Consider the following 23,853-nt stretch of genomic DNA (forward strand, 5'->3'; position numbering starts at 1 on the left):
CTCCACTGCAGCTGTTGAGCCCCCTTGGCCTTCAAGCACACTTTCCTGACGCTTTGCTAAACACTTGCTACATGGATGCTATTACTCCTGAAAGTGGATGGAGCGTGGGTTTGGCTGCTGATTTTGCCTTTTAACTTCTTGACCCACATTATAAAACAGTGCATGGTTGCTCAGAGACACAGGCTGGAGGTGCAAGGATCAAAGGGAAGTCTCTGTGGGACACACTAAGTAATTATTGCCAGAGCACACACAGACCCCATCGGTGATTTCAAAGGCATTATATTAAGGTCCTGCGGAAAGCGTGGTGGGGCTGGCGAGATGCTGCTCCCCGGTCTTCCAAGGCCCCTGCAAGTAGGAGTGCAGGCAGAGTCCACTGCAGAAACCAAGCAATGCAAGCCAAGGGCTGATGCAAAAACTCTGGAGCCAAATCTTAATGACACAGAGATTAAAACCAACAGTAAAAAGCCTGAACCACAATACGAGGGAAGAAGAGTCAGCTTCACCTGTGGCATGACAACAACCGATGAAGCTTTACTTGTGCTCACTTTGGAAAAAAGCAAATAAATCTACACCCGGCTCCAGCACAACCCCTGACAGCTTATGAACCCCTGTTCACCATACCCCAACAGCCGCAGACATTATCTGCACTAGAGGAAAATCACTGGAAAGAAAGCACCTGTGACTGCATTACCCTTTGTTTCCTAGAATCAGGCATCCCCTTTTGCTAATCTGCCACATGCATTTTTATTCCATTTCCTGATGCCTGAGAGAAAGTTTGCAAGCTTTCAGGGAGAAAATGTTAGTGTAAAGGATAATTGATGTCCTAATGCTTTCATGGTATCTGCTTACAAAACCTGCTGCTGCAAGGACTTACAGTTTTGAGCTTTATTTCAGAGACACTCACTACACCGCTGGGATCATGGCTTGCTTTGGGTTAAGCTCAGATCTCCTCACTTTATCTTATGTTATGCCATCCTCCTCAGTGCATTCACCCAGAGCCAAAGGAGAAAGAGCCCAGGCAGTTGCCAGGGCACAATTCCCCCTTTCCCCGAGCCCCTCTGGTCACTGACACCGTGCTGAGCAGCTAGCAAATATCCCAGAAAGGCAAGGATGATGTTCTGCCTCTACTTTGCCATCTTATATAGGGCTTTAAAAAAATGCAGGACATGGAAAATAAGGCCTCTTACATTTAGTGAGCAACATGTCACAGACTGACTCCCATTGCATGGCTATAAGCATGTACACAAAGCAAGGTGCTATCTTTAAAAACAAGCAAACTCGGAGCCCCTTTGTGAAAGTGTTTGGCTTAGACTCTGTCCTGGTTGTTGCTTGCTACTTTGCTGCTGATTTACTGTGGTGTGGTAAGAGAGAAAATCTCTGTAGCTGTGACGAGCAGCTGATGTGGAAAGCTGTTATTTAAGGAGCAGGAATTAAATCTGTGCTGTCTCCTGCTTATGGATGCTGCCTGGGTTTATGCAGAGACACCGCGACAGACACAGGCATGTATCAGCGTATTTCAGACCTGTGAGAGGCCAAACTGTCAGTGTCACGACTCACATAGTAGCAGCTATTTCACAGGCCACTTGTTCCTCTGGAAAATTCCTTGCTTCTGTGCATCAAATCCACCGTGAAAGGACACACCACCAAGCCGGGGATGAGAAAAGCCAAAGGACCCAGCTAGCAGCACTTGCTCTGCCAACACCGTAACCCCAGCACTTGCTGCTTCACACACAGAATCTTCAAATTAATTTTTGAGCTTGTCGTGGACTGAGTTTACATATGGGATCACTCTGTTAGCTGCTCCATTCCCAGACAGTTTGCTGTTTCAAATCTTCTCCCTCAGCTCTGGCCTTTGTGCCTGAGATGCCGCGGAGTCAGGCAGACCTGAGCAGGAGAGCTTGGTGTGGCTGGAGCCAAATTTTCTGAGCAGGCTGCTGTCAGCACCTCCAGTACTGTCTGGTCACTCCTCCTATTCAAGGTTTATTCAATGTTACTTGAAAAACTAGGAAGAAACATTTGGAGATGACAATGATAAGGTCATCTTTACCCTCTGAAACAAACATCTGGCAAAGAGGCAAATCAGATGAAAAGAGAACTGTGGCAGTGAGGGTTTGTGAACTTCACCAAACCACACATGCTGATCCTCCCCTTGCTTGCTTACAAAGGTAAAGACCAGGCACAAATCTCCTCCGAAATAACATGTGGGCTTTTGCCACATGTTCCATTTCCTCTACACATTCCAGCTGTACCACCACATTTGCCCTGGGCACTGGGTCTGTCCTGTAGGCACTTAGATGGGAAGTGGAGACTTTCAATTCAGCACTGACCATTCCCCATCGTCCTAACTCCCGAAAAAGAAAACACCCTGCCATTCAAATGGAAACAGAACTAGACCAACATCCAAGTACTTGCAGAGATCCTACATTTAATAGCTAACATAAGCACACAGCTCCTAGGGACACCTTTTGCACAGAGGCAGCTAGCAGCACCCAGAAGCTTTTCCTGTTTGACAGGTATGTCAAGATAACCTTAAGTTTACTTTGAGCACAAATCAAGTTTCTTACTCACTCCTCATTGTTTGAAGGATCCTAGGAGTGGTCACAGCTTCCCTAATGGTACAAGCCAGCATATTTCTGTTTGTATTTGGGTTTTGTAACCTTTTGTTCACGGTTGTGTTGCCGGATCTATATGTATGCTGGCTATACCTGCCTTGAAGCCCACGCTCTAGTGATAGGCTGAACTGTTGGATACACTTCCTCTCTAGCAAGGAACTGTCTGTGGTTTTCCACTCATACACGCAGCCAGGAGGTGGAAAACCACCCATGTTTGGGTAATACCCTGAATAAATCCAGCTTCTGCACTTGACAAAATGGCACAGTGGATACCAGTAATAACCTGAGCACCACAGCAGTGACGTGGCCACCACTTCTGCCCCTTCACAGACTTTTCAGAGGGATGCCATTCAGAATTAACAGCCACAGGGATGCAAGGAGACAAGGGTACAGAGCCAGCTTCTCCACTTGGTAATGACGCTCACATGAAGAGGCCCAGGAAGGTCGGCTAGAAAGACATACCAGTTGGCACATAGGGTGAAATTCACCCCTCAGCTTCAAAAAAAGGCTAAGACAGGATATCTGCAGACAACTGATAAAGAAGGATTAATCTACCTGTTAATTATCTGGACTGCAGCACAACAGAGAAAGAAAGCAAATGCGATCTCCTATCTGCAAACTGGAGAGCTAATTAAACATTCTCTTACCTGGATCTAATGGTTCGCAGGCACAGGAGTAATGTGTGATATAGTCCACCTTGAACTCGGAGTTGATCGGGTAATGATCTGCCAACTTGATCATCTTCTTGAAAGCATCATAAATGAAGATGAAGCTAATAAGGGAGGAAAAACCTTCTTCGGTGAAACGGGTGAAGTACTTGACCAGGAAACTGGCATCGGTAGCGACAAGAATGAGACACTGGAAGGCTGACCAAAGGCCGATCCAGAGACGAAACTCCAGGTAGTCAAAATCATTGTCTCTACAACAAGACAGGGGTGGCAAGAAGGGAAAAATATCAGGGTTAGATAAAGCCACACAAGATCGTGACTTCCCGGTGAGAAGTGGTGAATGCATGGCCTTGGGGACCTGTGCTCATTTAGGCTCAATAAGAGCATTCCCAAGAGCTAAGCTCTCCCTTTTCAGCCAGCCAACTCCATAAATGTATGCTGTGCAGTTTAATAGCCGAGGTGGCAGAAAAGCATGCAGAAACAATCAGTCTTCTTTACGCCTCCACTAATAAATGTTACCAGTGAATTGAAGCTCTTTCTAGGCTTCCCAGTAAAAATCCTCCCTTGGCAAACATGCACAGAGCTGTAAAGGCCCAAACATCCAGCTGTCCAGACCAAGAGCAGTTCAACAGCCTTCCACCAGCTGAAGACATAACCACAGTTTACAAATCTCCTTCCGAAAAGCAATCTCCTGCCAAGCCTCACACTCAGGAGCCTGCATTTCCATCTCTCAGGCCCTTGCACTATCTGCAGAAATCAAAGCATCAGCAGGAGAAGATCAATAAGTACAAAGCAGAAGATGACAAACCCTTGTGCCAGGATGTGGCAGGCTGTGGAGAACGATGGAGTGAAGTGCATCGTTCCTTCCCCGGAAGTTTGTTTGCCCCTTGTATGCTTCTCAAGGCTGCCATGCCCTGACAGCGCAGAGTCCAAAGGCAGGTTTTTAGGACCAAACAAATGTGAAAAGCGAACACCAGAGCAGATGAGGCCCTGCCAGGGAGGTTGCTGCTTGCTCTGGGGAATGGAGTGGGAGGCAGTGGGGCCAGCAGCCCCAGCCAGCCTGTCTTCCCTGGAAGCCAGGACCCCTGCAGCACTGAAGGACAGAAGAGGAAGGGCAGTTTCTGCGGAAAATCTGTGAGCAAAGTCTCTTAACAGTGTTGGAAAGTTCTGGGGAGGAGACAGGGCTCAGTTTATGCCTTCCTTCCCCTGGCTACATCAAGTGTTGTAAGAAAAACTGAATGTCTCTCCCTGTGAGCCCACCTTTAAACAAAAAGCAGCAAAAGCCGTCTTCAAGACACCTTAGGAGTGCAGGCTACACCAGAGAACCACCCACAGCTCTAAAACATAATAGCAGAAAAGCATCTTCAAGTCCCTCTCCAAGGCACGAGGGAGATAGAGAGAGAGAGACTGCCCTGCAGCACAACCCCTCCAGGCCTGTTTGCAGCAAGAGGACAGGCATGCATCAGCACTGGCTCCTCCAGAGAACTGCACCTGCCTTGGAGAGGGCTTAGCTCCTAGTACCAGGTACCCGGCAAAACTGTGTGCCTTCAGAGCTGGCTACGGGCTGGTCCCACCATTTACTCAAGTCCGCACTGCAGACAGACTCCCTCAAACCTTGCATAGTCATCACGAAAAATGTCCTTGCATCTCCTATGTACCTGTTTCTACACACTATTTCCAGGTAGACAAGGTGTGCTGTTGCACACCTCTACCCTTTGTCAGTGCTCACATGCTGGCGGCAAACTGCAGCAATTTTGCATGGTGCACCCCAAGCACCTGCCCCTCCACCAGCAGAAATCCTGGCCAACGGTGGGGCTCAAGGGCCGTTTTCTAGGACATGCTATAATACTGCAGAGTAAAGAACAAAAGAGCACGTACAACCACCTTGAGATTGTAAAATGGGAGAAAAGGCTGCACACCAGGCAGGGTGCCAGTTAAAGGCTTCCTGCTGGGCAGTGTCATGCATTTCTGTAAGGATCCTGGGTCAGATGTCAGGTAGGCTCAGACAGGGCTGGGCATCTGCATTCAAAGCAAGCCTCTGCAATGCTTTCTCCTTATTGTAGATAAATATCTCAGGGAGGGCTGCGGCCTTCTCACACTGAGAGTCTGACCTGGAAGAGGGGTAAGGCACAAGGAAGAAACAAAGTGATGATTTAGAAAAAGAGAAGGGAAAAAAAATTAAAAATGAAAGACCTCGGTGACAGGTCTCTCAAATATCCAGAGTCAGTGCATCATAGAGCAGGAGCTGCCATCCATCTGACCAAGTGTGGAGAAGATGGCTGGCAGAAGCCCAGGTGGCATCCCGACTGCACACCACTGAAGAACTTCAAAAGCTTTTAAGCTACATTTTTTTTTTTACCCCTCAAAATCCTGCAAGCACTTCTGAAGCTCACAGAGCAAATGAAAAAGCACAGGACATTCCACATACACAATACAATAGGCTAAGTACTTTTGCCATGATTAATTTTCTTTCCAGGGTCTCTGGAGGGGAAACTTTCCCAATAGACCACTTTCGTGGCTGGAAGGCAGAAGGGCTGGGGTCCTGCTTTCCTGGGGAGCCCAGTGCCTCCCTTCCTGCTGCTTCCAGCTCAGAAACCCAGACTCACTTCACAGCGGGCATTGGAGAGGCTCTCCAGGGGAGCAGAGCTCACTAGCCAGGATGCAAGTTGACCCAGCGCATCCTGTAGCATCAACCCACTTTGCTGGCGAACGCTGCTCCTGCAGGCACCCAAAGTTAGATGCACAGCTGGGTACGCGAAGCTTTTTTAGATATCTCCATACACACACACACACACGCCCGCGCACACACACACACACACAGGGTCAAACTTTAAATGAATCAGTAGATGGGAAGTCTTTCTAATTTTGCTCCCAGCAGGGAACAGGGTGTTGTGAATATGAACAATCACAAATGCATTATTGAAAAATCACAGTACTTGATTCCAATTTCCTTTTGAGAAAGTCTCCCTTGAAAAACCCTGCCATTCTGCTCCAGCAGGTTGTTAGGACAATAGCTTTTATAACCACCACCTCCTCCTTGGGTTAAAAATAACCACCTTCTCCCTCCCAAAACCGTACAAAGTGTTTTTCCATCTCGCTTTTTTCCTTCCGCGTGCTGCACCTAGGCTTTGACCTGCCAGCCAGATGCAAACAGCTATAGCATGTCTGTTCCTGATTTTATTCATTTATTCCAGTTGAAGAAATAAAAGTAAAGTGCCCCCCTCTTGCTCTGTTGCAGAGCTCACACCAGTCAGCAGCTTCCAGTTTCCCTCCCTGGGCTAGTCTAATTTTCTGTCCATTTTTCCTAGCCTCCATCTCTTCCTGCCTATGCTCCAGTGGGGGGAAGAGACAGGCTCAGAGTCCATCTCCTCTGCCCCTCTTTGGCAGGACCAACCAGACCGTGCCAAGGAAAGCGGCAGTCCCAGGGCCAGGCAGGAGGTGACCACATTGATTTCAAGGTGCAGGTTGTCTCTCCATGGCATCCTCAACTCCAAGATGCCCTTCTCCCCAGCTTGGCATGAATACAGCTCTGTCTAACAGCAGCCAGAGTGTGCTGTGAGGCCACTCAGGCTTCAAACCCAACAGTACTCATTATAAAATAACACCAACTTTGACAACGCAGCAGGAGAATCAGACCATGCCCGTTTCATCCTGCCCTGCAGTGTTTTCACAGACACGGCTCACTCTGCCACAAGTACTATCAAATGAGTTGACTAACCAAAGGAAATCATCTCACTCCAAGAGAGTCCACTGTGTATGCAGGATCACATGTAACTATACTGTCTGCCTTAGCAGAAGTTCTGTACCTCAGAATATTTCTCCAACACGTAGGGTATTCACAGGAAAGACATGATTATATGCTCTCAATTATTTCTGAGTAACTACCCACACAGATTAAATATAATGAGGAAGGAGATACAATTAAACTACCAAACATATACCATGTCTCCTGCCCTATTGCAACCTGCAGCCATGTTCAGCTTAATAATTCAATAGACCTTTTCTAAAAATAACCACCAATGGCCAAAGAGCTGTTCCACATCACAGGCGACTGCTTTTGAAAGAAAGCCCAGTAATGCCTTAACTCCAAAAGCTCTTGGTTGGGTGTACTGAAACAGAAATCTTTCGTAACTTGCAATGCTGCAAACGCTCCCTGATGGGGGAAGGGAGGGCAACAAGTGATTTGGGGCATTTTCTGTATAACCTAAAATGATTTCCTTGCAAAACACGGTCCAAAGTATCAGCAGCCCTACATGTAAAATCATCAATGAATATGCTGATTCCTTTAGGGATTCTCATTATATTTTGCCAGCACTGCAGATGTGGGAATAGTAAATGAGGACACCTAAGAAAGTGGGGTCCCTTTAGCTCTGGGTGTCAGCTATCACCACTGCATCAAGGTTAACACGGTGGGGAGGGAACAGAACCTCTTTATACCAGTTAAAAGGAAAAAAAACCCAAGAGCCTCCACCGAGGAATCCTGAGGACAGAGATCGATACCTGTTTCTAACATAGGTACTTTTGCTTTTAGAAGTAATATCACTTATTTCAAATGAGTACTGAATTAAGGAAAAATTTTTGGTAACCTTGAGACCTGAAATCACCGTGAGTTGGATTCCCTTCTTTGCTCCTACAGCAAATACACAGCAGCCAGAGAAACACATGCAGTGTCTGGAGAGGAACAGCACAGGGACTGCAACTAGTGCAAACTTCTCATCAAGGCCAGGCTTGGCCAAGACTTTCCAAGAAGCCCCAAGGAGACACGCACCCACACACAGGCAGTGCCCGGGGACATGCGTGCCTGTGGAAATCCCCGATGTGATTGCACTGCAATCTCAACAAGGAACAAAGAGATGTTTCATTTCATGCACTAAATCCCCTCCTTCCCCACCGCTAGCCATCTCATTCCCTAGCTAGTATTTCATTAGTGTGAGACATTCCTTCCCTCCTCCCTCCTCCACCCTGGTACTTACTTGCTGAAATTAAAGAGAAGCCGTTCGAAGACAAGGACTGGTCCTGTGCTGCTCAAAATCGTGAGTGGCTGACCAGCAAAAAGGCAAAATATCGCACCGGTGACTGCTGTGCCCAGAAAGCTCTCCAACACGCCCTATGGTAGACATAGGAGAGAATTGAGTTCTCCTAAATAACCCTTTCTCTTAGCACTGTTGCAAGAAAATAAGTAGTTACATCACTGACCAGTCGTGTGCTGTATACCGGTATGTCCAAGACTAAGAGAAGACCATCTCCTGCCCTCTCCTGCAGCTGCACACAAAGATGTGATCGTCCCACACAATTCATAGTTACTCAGGATAACCAGTAACCCCCCTTGTTACTTCTGAGGCCCAGAGTTGAATAACACCATATTGTACTTTATATTTGACAAGGGGAGGAGAGTGTTTTCAAAGACCACTTAAAGTATTTGAGAACTCCTTGACCATCTCCCACACCTTTGACAGTAAAGATACACATTTGCAGGGCTCTTCAAACAGGCACAGCAGAGCATGGCTAGAAGACAGCACTGACATCCTCCAGCACAACAGTCGGTGGTTTGTTTTTTTTTTCTTTCTCCAATTGAGCAGTCACTCCCCCTAGACAAATAAGATGCCTTTCTTTCAAGTAACTGGTTTAGTAAGTGAGACGCAAACCAAACAAGGCTACTTCATCCAGCAGTCATGTGTTGAGACCAAAGTTCATCAGATGTCACCAGCAACTAATAAATTCCACATTTAACGGGCTCTACAATTACCTTTGACATGTGTGGCATAACAGCTTTGCTGGAGAAGGATTAAAGAGCATGCTTGATGCTTTCTTTGATTTTCATGTCCAACTATAGCTGGATGATACCTACTTTTAAAATGTAAAATGTGGATGAAGTATCAATTGCAATAAAATGTGATTATTGACTAAGCGTGCTTCCTTCTACAAAAATGGCAGAATTCACTGGACCTTACCTACTTTGCTCTTACGGAAACTAAGCTGTTTACACCTGGCCAAGTTTTAAAGGATCAACAAGAGCATTAACACCTACTGAGTAAGACATGAAGCCACCCTCTCCAGGAATACTTACCCAAAAACTAGGGACAGATTTAAGCATAGGCTTGTGAGCTTCATTGTAGCTTTATCTGAATTAGCAGCCTCATTAATACTGCGCATGCTCAGCAACCAGCAATTAACAGCATGTGCAGATCCTTCTTTCCATCCATGACAAACTGCAGGGTTGGGCCTGCAGTTTTTCTGATTTACCAGTGGTAGCGTGAAAAATTTAAATTAAGTTTTATGGCTATCTTTCTTGGAAAGACTCAAGTTACTGTTTACACTGAGGAAAGTATATTCATACTGTCATATGTCAAACCAGTATGTTACTATGTAGAGCAGAAGATTTTTTTATATTGACTGAATTACTAGCAGAACTTTCTCTAAAGCAATCATAAACGTTTTTCTGGCTGCAAACATGATCTCAAAATACCAGCAGTCAAGCACTGTTATCACTGGGTAATTAAAGTGGCAGCATAACAGCTGTGCAGAGAAGCAAAAGGTAAGGAAGGTTTAAAAGCCGCCTGTTCTGACACACATTCAGTCACTCATCAGTCTAGACAAGCTGCTGTAGAGTGGACAGAAACAACCTGGCCTTGGCAGAAGGTGACATCTTTGGTCCGTTCCGTTTCTAAGTGCTACTGGTGATGCCCATTGCTAGCAGCCCCAGCCCTTGCCAGGATCAGTGCAAGGGACATCTGCCTGCTGTGACACCCTGCAGCTTTCATACAAGGATTGCAAAGGTTTTTACAGAGGACACGGATGGGAGCCTACAAGCCTTTGCTTGCTGCCTTTGGGAGACTTGTAAGCATGAGACAATTGCTCTCGGGGCACAGAACGGCATTCGCACAGCTGATCCCCTTCGCTCCTCCCGCATTACTCATGGAGAGGGCCCTCACGGCCAGCGCATCTGGAATCTCTTTTCCCTGCATTCTTCCACGTGTCTGTAGCTAAGAATAGTGTCTTTTCTCAGAAACATAAAACTCTGAAGTGAGCTTTTAAAGAAACGTTGACCATGCCAGGCTCTCTGGGGCAGGCAGCACGGGACGGGTGATTTTTAGCGCCTGACCCAGCAGCCGTCATGTAATTGTTTACAAGAAACATGAACTGTGATGCAGTAGCCCCAGAAATACTGTTTTCTATGAGGACAAAATGTCTGGGGGAAAACTAGGTGCTGCTCCTCAGCTGTAGAAGCTGGCGTAATCTTCCCTCGCATTTCTGAGTATAAAGATTCAGTGCACGCTTCCAAACTCCTTCCCGCTGCAGGAACGCACCATAGTTTGAGCAACATTTGACATGAACCTGGACTCTGATCCCACTAAGCAGCTCCCTGGAGAAACAACTTGAACAGGGTGCCTTGGGACACTTCACTCCGGCTCTGATGATACAGGGACATTGGAGCATGAAGAATGCACAATTTTGCTATTCTGTTGAAAACCTGCCGTCAAAACCCTTTCCAGGCTCCCACAGCATCCAAGAGACCTAATGCCTTTTCAAACAAGGATGGTGAATACAGGTTTGTAGAAGGGTGATGGCAAAATAAAAGCCAGTTGTGCCCAAACTCTCCTGAGAAGCAAAGGGACAAAGCATTCAGCGGGACTTGTGTGCTGGTTCCTTCTGCTGCTCTAGGAGTTTTTGTCATTAATGGATATGCTGTGTTTATATTTGCTGCAGAGCTTCCCCATTACCAAAGTGGTATTGCTGACTGCAGAGCATCAATGGTTTCCCTTTTCAACATGGAGAATAAATCACTGAGCTCAAAGCAGACTGTTCCCGCAGCTTTTGTCTTTCTAGGGACTTTTTTTCTGCAAGCAATAGGAAAACTCAGACTGGGCTTTATCTACTGCAGAAAAAACTACAGACTAACCTGTGTTTTCTCTTCCTTCTGTCTTTCCGCCCCATTGTGTCTCCCCTCCTATGCAGCTCACAGTCTTGGACATACTTTGGCAAAATGAGACTGTCACGTTTTTGGTTTTTATTGTGAGCATTAAGGAACTAAACTGTCAGTTTCAGTGGCAAAAAAATATTTTGCTACTTGTTAATACATGTTTACGGGATACAAAGGTAAGAGAAGAGACTTTTGGACACAGTAAAGTTATTATGTGCACTAAATTTGGAATCGGGTAACATTTCCCTTTCCTCCCCCTACTTTAAAGACTGTACCTAATAGAGACACAAAGCAGACAGACTTAGCTCTGCTACTCAGTCACAGAAGAGTGATGCTCACTGGTGGATCCTGGAGGCCTTTCCATTCTCTGCTTCCATTTGCTAATATTTCTTTTTAATGCTGTGCATCATGCATTTGTTTGCACGACTGCTACAGAGCTGAGTTTTGGAAGAGGTAAACTGTATTTCTAGAGGGGAGAGGGAAGTTTGGCACTCCACCAGCTACAGAATCTTACTCTAGCCTGTAATTTACCATAGGAAAGCATAGAGCTCCAGATAGTGTCCCCCTTTTCTATGGTTCATTTAATTAAACCTGCATAAATTAATGATTCAGTCATTGTCACTATGTGCTTAATTATTGTTAGAAGATTGAACGTGGCTGCACTGAATCTATCTAAATACAACCTCCTATATTTTCTTCCTCTTCAAAAAGCCAAAGGAACACTAAAGCGCATGGCTAGAGCATACTTCTGCTCCAGTCAAACATGAAGGACCTACAGCAGTGTTAATACAGAATTCCTTTCCTTTAGATTTCATCTAAAACTGAGTCATCCTTTGAAGCCCCTGCTTTTGCCTTCACTGCTGATCCAGCCTGTCTCTGGATATGCAATATGATCCTCAGGATCTGATCTTCTACTATTACAAAATTTGTCTTTCTAAAGAACTCACATTCTTCTCCTGTGTCACACTCTCCTGATTTACTTGCCTTCCTATGAACCTTAAGATTTTCTTTTCACCAGAGTGGCAGAAGTCCAAGGATTGTAAGAGTCATGCAGAGGCTACAGTGCTATGCTCTGATGACACGGAAAGTCTGAATCAGACTTAGTAAACTTAATTTGACGGAGATGGTACAACCGAGACACAAACACAAAAAATAGGTCAGAGGAACTTCTCTACAAAGAAGAAGTAAGAACTTTCTCTGTCACCTGGCCATCTTTCAAACACCATTTAAGGTAACCACTTGTACAATTTTTCATAGGACAGCCATTCAACAGCAGAGAAAACAAGCCAACTTTCGGTGAAAACACAGGATATCTCTATTAATTGCATCCAGCATTCAAGCTTTGTCAGTGGCCAACCCTGCCTCTGACCGTACTTGTTGCTTCTGAAAGCTCTTGCTAACCTGCATGTTTTCCGTAGCGTCACCAAGCAGTCCTCCAAAAGTGATAGCGTTGGTCACTGTGGCCAGGTAGATGAAAAGAATGGCTGAAAGGGCTTGAATATTTAAAGCATCGTAGAAGTCACTGGCAAAGAACGGTGCTTTCCTCTTTATGTCTTTGATTAAGCCACCACAGAATCTGAAAAGACAAGCAAGAGAAGACTTGTGTAAAATGTTTTACAGTGAAAGTCACCAAGATAAGTAATCAGAAACATTGCCAGAAATGAAGTATTATCTGAAAGGAGTGAGATCATCACATTGCATAATAGCCTTACTGCAGCTGTGATGGTCCAGGGGTACCACGGAGATAATGTTGTAAAGAAAGATAGTATCTTGAACATGTGATGCAGCTGGAAAAAGACAAATTTCGGGAACACAAGCCCTGCTTCTGCTGAAACAGACCATTAAAGTTTGCAGTTCAGGAAGCTAGTCTGTTGTTTTTTTCCCCAACTATATTGGTTGATGTAATAAAATATATTAACTCTAATCTAAATCCCTGCCTGAATTTCTCCACATGGCAGACACAATGGTTGGGTGAGCCAAACAATCTGCTAAACGGAAAAATGCTTCAAACTGCTAACCAGAAAAAGAAGTAAAAACGCAAGTAAGTGAAATCATCTTGAGAACAAGAGAGCTCCGCTTGCAGACATACTCTTTTACAATCACAGACAAGACAGTATTTAACTTATAAACTCCATGTGGCTCTGACACTGCCAGCATGAAAAATATTTCTGGTTTGCCTCTTGTTCCCTTGTACGCAGTTCACCAACGTCAGGACTGTTCAAACACTCTGTAAGCAGAGAAGTACATGGTAGATAGGCACAAGCTACTTTCTGACCCAGAATCAGGACATATCGACTGCCTTGTCCACACCAATGTGTGATTTCAGACTTTTTGCCTAGAATTTAGATACTCTACTAGAACTGAAAAAAAATACAGAGTGGGAGAGAGGGCACAACATCACCACAAAAACCTGCATATTGACCCTGAAATGCTGAGCACACTGTTTTATGGCCACCTGAACTGCATTCCCCCTCTAGTGGACTTTTATGTGGCATATAGGCAGAGTAATAAAGCAGAGAGTATGGCCTCAGGCTCTGTTACCATCTGTATTCCTATCCCATAAAAGCCTTCACCTGTGCAACTCAACTACAACAGGAATGTCTGGAAAAGGGAACATCTCTGCTTCTGGCTGAAGCACTTTCAGCAATCCAAATGGAAACTGTAGCTGCACCTGCCATGTTTACATCCCTCACAGTTTGTCTAACTTCACAGACTTTCAATAGCCAACACCTACCTGGGCTTTCTTTCATTTTTTATTACCTCATTTAAGATGCTTTGTAATTTGCAGAGGCTAGATGTTCAGAACCCTTTAGACAGTCTCAAGCTGGGCACTAAAAACCCCAGGGCATGTTCTGGGGGTCACAGCTCAACCTATACAAACAGTATGTCAGGACGGAAAGCAGAAGGAATGAAACAGTTCTGCAAGGACAACATTGCCACCTTGCTTGGATGTTACTGACCTGCCAGTTCGTTGCAGTTCTTCACAGTCCCCATGGCCCCCACCGCCGTGTCCTCCATCATGAGGCGTGTCACCGTTCATCTGTAGATTTTCTCCACCGGAGTACATGTTTTTCCTAGGCAAGAAGGAAAGCCAAACTGAGGCTCGCTGCATTGCCTGACGGCTCCACAAAACATAATCCACACACAGTTCTTCCAAACAAGCGTTACACAGCCTTTCCTGAAGCCATGTTGTACAAAGGAGATGAGAAGGCTGACCTGCTGGCAGCCAAAGTGGAATGTCAGGTGTTAGAAAGACCAAGCAGAATCCTAAAGAGTCTGGATAACCACTATGTATGTTATTATATGCTTACATCATCACCTTAAAGGTTGCAGAATTGCAAGAACATCCTCCCTCCAGCTATTAAGACCTGAAAATATCTCTAGTACTTTTGAAATACAGACAGAGGCAGGTCATTCTGCAGTTGCTCGATAAACCTGGTGTACCAAAGCACCGGCTCTTCCCATCACCTTTTCAGAATTGATGCACACCATCCTTCATCACAGAGCTAAACCTGCCTATCTCCTGCTACTACCTTTTATCTGAAGAAGGAAGAGACTTGGGGGGCTCTATCCTAATGGCTGGATCCCATTCCCCAGGGGGGAGCACAATGACTTCATCCAGAAACTCATCAATGCCAGCAATCAGGTCCTGCCGGTCCTTGGCTTTATAGGCAATGTCGTGGAATACCTGCAAGGAAAAGAGAGACTCCATGTAGAAAAGGTTTGCATTTTCTGTAGCCCAGAGTCCAGAGGCAGCTACCAACTTTTATTCTACAAAATCAACTTATTCATTCTCAAAAACCTCTCAAAAAAGTATCAGGACACTTGGCACAAGGGTGTGTGAACCTCAGGAAAGCCCTTTCCTTTGGTTGGTCGTTTAAGAATAGAGATTCTTTCTTGCAGGCATATTTCTAATTTTTAACAAAACATACATTTCCAACCTTTTTTTAAATGTTACTACAGCAATTATACATTTCTTTTATCCAAAAAAAGTTTTCCTATAAATAAGGAGTTTCAATTATACTGAGAACACTTTTACAAAGCCACAAAAAAGTGTCGATCCTCTTTTCCTACGTACTTCAGTCTATCAAAAAATAGGTTAGTCTTCAACTCTGTGATAGAGAAATGATGACAATATTTACTCAAAAATAGTAACAAGAAGCACAAACTAGTTTTACTGAAAGGCCTAGTATTACTGGTGAAGAACAAATGAGAGAAGAGGGAAAACGAGCATTAATGCTGAATTTTACAGAAATCTTTTGGACTACTTGGGGTGAAGGTGGATCAGCACATGTGATATACTTAGTAAGAACAGTTGGTGGTAGGAAGGATGATTCTGGGGCTATGGAAACCACACTGTTGCTCCAAGCAGTGGAATGACAGAAAACAGAAGAGCTGAGACCAGGCGAGCAGTAATTAAGGGAACTGTACGAGAGCAAAATAACATAAAGAGAAAGCAAGAAACAAACATAATGTAAACGAGCCCCAGACGCACAGAGCCCAAGGGACGCTGGAAGAAAGAAGCCGTAAACGAATATTGAAAGCCCAGTCATCTCATTGAAATGTATGATTAGTGAGTAATTGCTAGCTACTCAAGGATAATACATAAGCACTGCCCGAATGAAGTAGTGCTCTGGGATACAGCTCAACACACGACAGTATGGCCTGGGTGTAACGATTTTTGTGGTAATTACCTGGAGCATAGTTGCAGATTATTGTGATCATGCAATGTGACACAAGGCACACACCACGACAAGATTAATGCAAAGATTAACTCACAGTCTATTTGAAAGAGTGATTGCTAGCAGGAAAATACACATGATGGACAAAAACTGCCTACAGTCATTCTTTTATAAAAACATGAAGCCAGATGAAATAATTACGTAAATTAAGGAATTAGGAGGTGACTTTTGGCTATTTCAGCTTTATGTGCATCCCACCATGTACCCATTCCAGTCAACCACGCTGGAAGAAAGGGCATCATTATTAGCTAATGAAGTGAAACCTGGGAGAACCCATTTCGCACAGGAGATGTTAAGACACCTACCTCATCTGACATTAGAGTGGCAATGGCTCGGCCAATCTCATGGTAGGACTTTGCTTTGCCCTTCGGTCCCAGTAGAATGAAGAGAAATCTGACAAAACAAACAGATCACTCCTATTTAGGACAGCAAAATGGATCATTTATTACTTATACAATATCTAGACAGAAATTCAACTTTAAAAGCTGTGGCCTTTGTTAAGAGATCCAGAGGCTGCCAGTGCCCTCCAGCTAACCTGGGAGTAGAGGTTACACCCTGCAGCCCATCATGCGTATTCGGACAACAAAGACACTGCCCAGAGTTCTTCTCCCAAAAAGCCTTAAAAGTACCCTCAAGACCACGATGCCCAAATGCTATCACAGTCCTCCTCAGAAGTCGCTACCATCCACCAAGCTAGACTTCAGGATGAGGTGAAGGAAGGACATTCTCTCAATGCCCAGTACCTGGAAGTGAATGATGGATGACGGATGCGGCTCCAGCACAGAGCAGTTGACACTCCATGCCCTGTGCACTGCAGAAAGCCATGGTGATTTAATTAATCATATGTTACTGGCTTCTTGTAGCTATTCAATCCTTGTATAAGGTATCTGTTTTAAATGTTTCCCTAGTGCTATTCCAGTGCCATTTATGTGACAATAGCAGTGATGTAACTGCTGCTAGAGAGCCAGGAGGGGACCGAAGAAGATTTAAGGATTGCTCATTCTGGGCAGTGACGCACCTGAGCACCCTCTACACAGAGGACGGACCAAGTGCGGCCAGCACAGCAGTGGACACAGAGGTAAGAGGGAAGATGCTATTAACTATTCACATTGCTCATTGTCAACTACATCACTTCCCCGAGCTATCAGATAGCACTTATTAATGCTCTGCTGGGGCTGAGATCTGTTACGGTTCAGCACCCAGAGTAGCTACTCACATGTGAAGGGAAACCGTTAAGCTAAAATAGGGCTTTAGGTATAAATAATTAAGCCCAACTTGTATGCCCTGAATTTCTGCTCCAAGTATACAACACGTATCAGACCTGTAAGCCCATCTGATGGCTTCATAGTCACAGCTTAATCCTTAAGCAGACAACTTAAGGTGTAAACCTAATCCTATTACAGGCACCATCAGCGAGGGTGACTACATCTACAAGGTATTGGGAGTTAATTTCTTACATGATCTCTTTGGGCAGCGACTACATCCAAGTCACTGCTAATGAGTTTGAAAAACACCATGATATGAAATCTTTGGAGACAGGAAATTACTGCTCTTTATCTTTCCTGCCCTTGCTTTTGTCAGTGCTAACATGCTATGAATCAGGACTTGCCTACGTGACAGTATGTTCTAATTAGATTCCTTAATGGAAAAGGCTATACATGGAAAATGGCTGTTCTGCCAATAAAACTGTCTTGCAGTTGTGCCAGACTAACAGGAATGCTGGTGAAAGGTGGCTGGGTTTTCCAACCTCTTAACAGACACTCAGAAAAAGTTTGAAGTACAGCCTCAAGGTTGGATCTTCAAACGTACCTAGATCCTCCTGGACTGTAATTAAAAAAAAAATAAATAAAAAAGATACCACTGTTCAAATAATACTCAATTCAGGAAAGACCTAAGCCTTATCTTAGACACTCCCAGTTCCTAAACTAAGTTTCATATGCAAGGCCAAGGTATCAATACAGAAACGATAAAAGCCATTACCTCCTGTAGAAATACTCTAAAGTTGATTAGACAGGTGCCAAGCTGGCAGCTACTTACTCACACAGCATCTATGGCCTTGGCTGCAGAAACACAAGCTTCCTATAAATCCCTCGTTCAGATTTGTCCCAGGGAAAAAAAAGATTTGGCTCATGGTTATGGCATGAAAATACATCTGTCTTCATGCTCACCTCTTCACCTTGCCAACTGGTTTGTTAAGGAAGCCCTGTTACTTCTATTGGCCACCTCACACAATGGCCAGTATTCGGTGGCCTGTGAATTTCAATGGAGACCATCGTGCTGGTCAGACAGTGTCATTTTGAGTATTCAGCCTGAGCTGGACTCTAACTAGTGATCTTGAGATAAAAGTCTTTCTCTCCCATCAACTCATCCTCGCAATTAGCAACAAAATAAGTCACATGGCAAGAGACCAACTTCTCCATTTTACCTAATTTAGAAAAGAATGGGAATTAGTGGGGCAATTTTCAGCAAACTCCCTATCAGCACGTGTTTCAAACAGAAACACTAAAAGCTGCTCAAAACAACTTTAAAGCTTCCTGAATTAAGCCTTTTTCCAATTACAGCCGTACCTTTCAATCGGTAATGGAAAATAAACACACTATAACCTTTAGTAAGTTGTCTTATCTAAAACCTTTTGCATTACTTCCAGTGTGAATTTGGGTTAGCTTCAACTTCCAGACATAAATTTCGAATGTCTCTCATAGCTAGACTGAAGAACCCTCGATAATTAAATTCATTTAAATATCCTCCCCTATCGATCCAGTCACCCGTAGCCACCTGTCAGTTAGGCTAAGCCATTTGAGGCTTTTCTCCTCTCTTTCATCACTTCGACGGCTCTTCTGTGAACTTTCTCCGATGCATCAGTGTCTTCCTCAGGGAAATCATCCAAGAGCTGACGGTTTTGTCAGTGCAAATATATAGATTAAATAACTTATGGCTACTCAGGAACATCATGTGAGCCTGCTTTCCTGAGAAAATGAAGTCAGGAGCAATGAGTCAGGGGACAGGACAAGCATGGGAAGCCTTAGGAAACCTAGTAGGATGATGGGGAGAGATGGGATTATTGCCATGGTGGGAGGAAAGGACACGGTACATACTTCTAGGAAACCAGGCTTTAGCAGTTCCAGCACTGCCAGAATAATCTGCTATATCCAGGGATTGCCCCAGACCTTTATCTACAGCATCACCCACAGAAAAGTGGGACTCAGAGCACAGTTCTTCCACCAGTGATCTCTGTGCCTTGAGAGAGAAGCTGACATGGGGGCAAGTTAAAGCACATATGACTCTATTGGTCTGGGACATGGAAACACCCTCTTCCTTATTGTCAACCTTTGCTGTATTAACAATACATTTTCTCAAATGCTGGTGATAAAATGGGTTGAGAGGTGTGACACATCACCAGAAGTAGTCCTTCCCTTACAAGCATTGTATTAAGTATTATTTTAGCTTCCTAAATCAAAATATCATGAGGTACTAAGTCAAGTATCTTATAAGATATATTATATCCAAACAAGTACTTTCTATTTAAAAAAATCTAGAGTCCTATAAAAAAAAGGCATCAAGTTAGTAGGACAGGATCAATAAATACATCTTAATTGACATTACAGTAACACTTCCTAATCGAGTCCTTCCTAAGCCTTTCAAGTGTTTTACTTAAGGTTCACCCGGAGGTGACTAACGCATACACACCTAGGTCATGTCCTCTGCTCTCCTCCTACCTCCTGGAAATTTCCCTGTGTTTCATGAGTTATTATAAAACAACATTAAAGACAAACTGGTCTTCAACCAACTCTTTTAAAAGATGCAAATTACCCACATATATTAAAGAAAAGGGTTCATAACTTCAGAAGTTGCTGCTCAGCATTCTCCTGATTTTCCAGGGGAATGAGAGATTTTCATAACCATCTTTCGAAACAATTACATCAGCTGGCTCTTTTCCAATGCATAACAGAAGTACCTGAATGCTCTTGCATTTACTAAAACGTTCTTGAAAACAAGCAGTTTGTGACACTTTCTAAATTCTTTGTCCTGACTGATTCAGCTCAGAATTGCCTTCAGCATGTATAAGACGACCTTTTAAAGGGCCAAATATTATAAACACAAACCCATTAATGCATTTTAGTGGTTTGGACTAGACTATGTTTGCATGCATTTATTATCATTTAGTTATGAATACTTCCACCTAAGAAAGCACTCACTTCTAGTGGTGACATACTCTTCCTCTTCATCTGCCAAGATGAAGGCCAGAATAGAATTCCTCCCTGTGCACACAACACATGCTGAGTTACCAAACCCACATTTCTAATACATAACATTGCTAAGGATGCTTCAAGGCAGAGAATGTGAGGTTTCACATTGTATCACTTAGCTCAAAGTCTCTCTGAAGTAGTAACAAAATTCAATGTTCCTCTCAAATGCTCTGGGCAACAGCTTACAGACAGGGCTGACAGCCCTCACACCCAGGACACTCAGCACAGTCAAAGCACTCAAAATCCTTTGCTTCCAAGCTGATAACAAGCCAGAAACTCAGTAATTTATTACACTGTTTTACCTAAAGCACTGTTCTGTCATTTTTGCACGCTTTATCCTTCTTAAGCAGATGATGACCACCGATTATGTATGATTCACCTTTTAATCACATGGATTATGCCACCAAACCCAACATGAAAAAATTCATTCTCACAGATGAGTAATTCCAACTCAAAATGGACAAACATGTCCTGGCCAATGCATGGCAGACCCAGACAATGAACCTAGAAGATCTAAACGTGGCACCACAGCAATACTGCGCACAAGCCCAGGAACTTGGGGTTATGGACCTAACAACCTGCTAGGAGCAAACACAACCCTCCTGGACCTTGGTGACACCAAAGACTGTGGGGCAGAATTTCAATCTAGTTTTCCCAAGGAGGCAACAAGGTTTTATGTGCTGTGTTTCTGAGAAATTTGGCTTAAAATCTCCATGAAATCACATGAAGAGCACACTTAGGAGGTGGAAGTGAATACAACACGGACAGGCTCCAAAGTCAGTGGGGCACTAGTATTTTGCCATCGATTTGGGACATCCTGCAAGAAATTAGTAATGTTCGTGACTATCAAGTTCCCTTACAGGGTAAGGGTCATGGCGAAAACTGTCCCAGGACCAAGCATCACCATGGCTTCTTTGCAAGCCGACCATCAGTGCAGGAAACAAGGTCATTCCGTGTCCTGCCCCCGAAATAAAAAAAGAGGAACAGCAACTACAACAAGATTCAAGTTCAGCCTGCTCATCCATGCCTATCTCTTAAATCTGAAACAAGAGCAGCAAATCCATAAGGGTTAAAGGCACCTATACAAAGGACCCTCAGTATGGTCCTGAAGAAAATGTTTTTATTTTTGAGAGAGAGGCGGGGGAGTCCTTCTGTTCTTGGACACCATGTGAGATGCCTGCAAGGCATCTAGCATTCCCAATAAAGATTCACACTGATGGACTCAAGGGCTGAAAGAACACCTCTTGATGTACTTTTCCAGAAGAGTCTGTGGCTTGGACCGCTGATGAGAGCAGCACAACTTGAAATTGCAGTAACAAAAGGAGTGCTTTGTCCATCTTCTATTTCACACAGGTCATCCTTCAAGTTTTGGGCAACGTACCAACATTGCAGGCTTCTCACATGGTGTCCAACATCTGAACGCATACAGACCAAGGTAGTCCTTTGATGCCAGAGCTCCTACTTCCTAGAGCAACTCCTTCTGCTGGAAAGGCTGCTAAAGGATGCAGCCCTGAAAACCACTTCAGTGTTGTAATTAATGAACAAGACACACATTTCATCCTCACATATGAAGAAAAGATGCCTCTGCAATTAAAAGCTTACATTAGGAGGCAAGGGAGGAGAACCTGACTCCTGGTTCTGCCACATGCTTCTTAAGTGACCTTTGGGCAAGTTACTTCATTTCATTTGAGACCTGTAGACACAGGCAATTTCCCAGCACTACATGTTAGACTGTGCAAGTCTATACAGCTTATCTCCAAAAAAATCTTTCCCTTGCTCATTCTTCATCTTTTCTCCCCACCAACTTTACATTAATGCAGCATACCTGAACACATGATTGCACATTTCTTTTATGAAAATAAAAAGCTACATCTATTGCATTGTCCAGAGGAGAAGCAGCCATACCCAAGCCATGTCGCAAGCACAGTAGCTAAGCTTGACAAAATGAGGAGTTCATAGCACTGTGGAATTAAATTCAACACGAGAAAACCAAAGTCCTAAAAGGTTTTTTCAGTCTGAACAGTAAAAAGAAAATGCAACACAGTGAAAGGCTGGGATCTCTCTATACCCATTTCAGATCCCTGATTTTTATTACTAATGCTGTATGAAAACACCCTGCTGAGAAACTTTTCTTAGAGAGTTCATCAGATCTTGCTGGTTTAAGTAAAAATTTAAGTAAAGAAAAGTGCATGTCACCAAGGGAATAAATGGCCATGCAAAGGCCACCTCCCCTCTGTGTTAGAGACCAGCATGTCCACAGCCCTGTGCTGAAACCTGGGTGTTTCACCCCCAGCCTGCCCCACACAGAAACAACCTGCTGCTTTCAAAAGAGAGGGAGACAGAAGCAGGTCACGCTGCAGTTACTTGATAGACCTGGGTCACCATGGATGGCTGAGACTCTGTGCTGGCCAAGGAGACGCCCCATCATAGCTTGCCTGGGCCCTGATGGGATTTCCGTGATTGAATTTCACAGGATGCAGCCGTTGCAAATAGCTCTTCATTACTCACGAAAGCCATCTAATGAGCCTCCCTGCTTTGATTAGGGCTAGCATTTGGTTTGGAGGACAGCAAATGGATAATACTATTTCCTGGAAAAAGATGTTGGCATGGAAGAACATATTGTCTTGATTAATGCTATTGAGTAATGAGGTCGTTCAACAATCCTAGATGTAACTTCCTGGCTCCCACTATCAAAACAAACAATACTTAATTTTGCATCTGCTGAAAAGCATTCAGAGACGTATTTAAATAAAAGAGTAAGTGGGATTAGACTTCGAACTGAAATACTGAAGTATACAGAGCTCAGTAACGCTGAGGAATGAAGAATAACCTTTTATAAAATTAAGCCACTTTTATCTCCCCATACTCCTACCAGAACACCCAGTGTGTGCAAACAGTTGTTGACATGGTTATTGTAAGGAGCCACTTCATGAAAATCCAAGAAATACAAACACTGCTGCATTACTAGAAGGCAATTAAACAAATACCAAAACTAGATCATCTTTTTCCTTTGTTTTGTACAGGGAAATAAGGTACAGATTGTAACAACCATATATTTTCATTCCATGGAATGGCTGTGATTCGTTACAGTATCAGTAATGCACTAGCCTTGTGCTTTTGTCATGATACTACGTCTCTTTTCACAAAATATTACTTGATACAACCTCAAACCCTCTAGGCATTAATCAAATCACAACTTTCACTCTGTATTGAAAGCCCTTGAAACCATCCACATAAAATATGTATTTGCATATTAGTGATGTGAAAGGTGCAATTCAAACTCCCAAATTAGAAGCAAAATGCAAAGTAAACCCTTTGGAAGCTGACACCAAAAACATGCCAGAGCCCAGGCGTGCAGCAGTGCCAAGGAACAAAGCACCGCCGAGACAAAAGGGGATATTGCAAACCAGCTGCAGACTGTCCCCCTGGGCCCCTCCTGTCCCTCTCACTGAAACCCTGCTGTGCTCCGTTCTTAGGGAGCTGCATTACCTTTTCATACAAACCATTTTTGCAGTTCTCACTTCATGGGGGTGTTTGTGTATACATGAAGCAAAGATACACTACTACATAATGCTCACACACAGCAGATGTTCTGGACATCTATACTGACAATTTTTCTCTACTACGTTACACAATAAACAAGATGAATTTGTATAACTAAGG

The 23,853-nt window shown here is 44.0% G+C and overlaps 1 protein-coding gene across 5 annotated transcripts in view; it reads right to left on the reverse strand.

Moving 5' to 3' along the window:
- The window catches only part of SLC4A4 (solute carrier family 4 member 4), a 235,620-nt gene that overhangs the window by 32,978 nt on the left and 178,789 nt on the right, over positions 1-23,853 (reverse strand). For all 5 annotated transcript variants that reach the window (XM_074867030.1, XM_074867031.1, XM_074867029.1 and 2 more), the window contains 6 exons: positions 16,249-16,336; positions 14,735-14,889; positions 14,162-14,275; positions 12,603-12,777; positions 8,254-8,387; positions 3,260-3,531 (listed from right to left, as the gene is read on the reverse strand). In XM_074867030.1, coding sequence (XP_074723131.1) covers positions 3,260-3,531; positions 8,254-8,387; positions 12,603-12,777; positions 14,162-14,275; positions 14,735-14,889; positions 16,249-16,336 — 938 coding nt within the window. The remainder of the gene's footprint in view (positions 1-3,259; positions 3,532-8,253; positions 8,388-12,602; positions 12,778-14,161; positions 14,276-14,734; positions 14,890-16,248; positions 16,337-23,853) is intronic.

Source organism: Strix uralensis, chromosome 4 (assembly GCF_047716275.1).
Source record: "Strix uralensis isolate ZFMK-TIS-50842 chromosome 4, bStrUra1, whole genome shotgun sequence".
NCBI lineage: Eukaryota > Metazoa > Chordata > Aves > Strigiformes > Strigidae > Strix > Strix uralensis.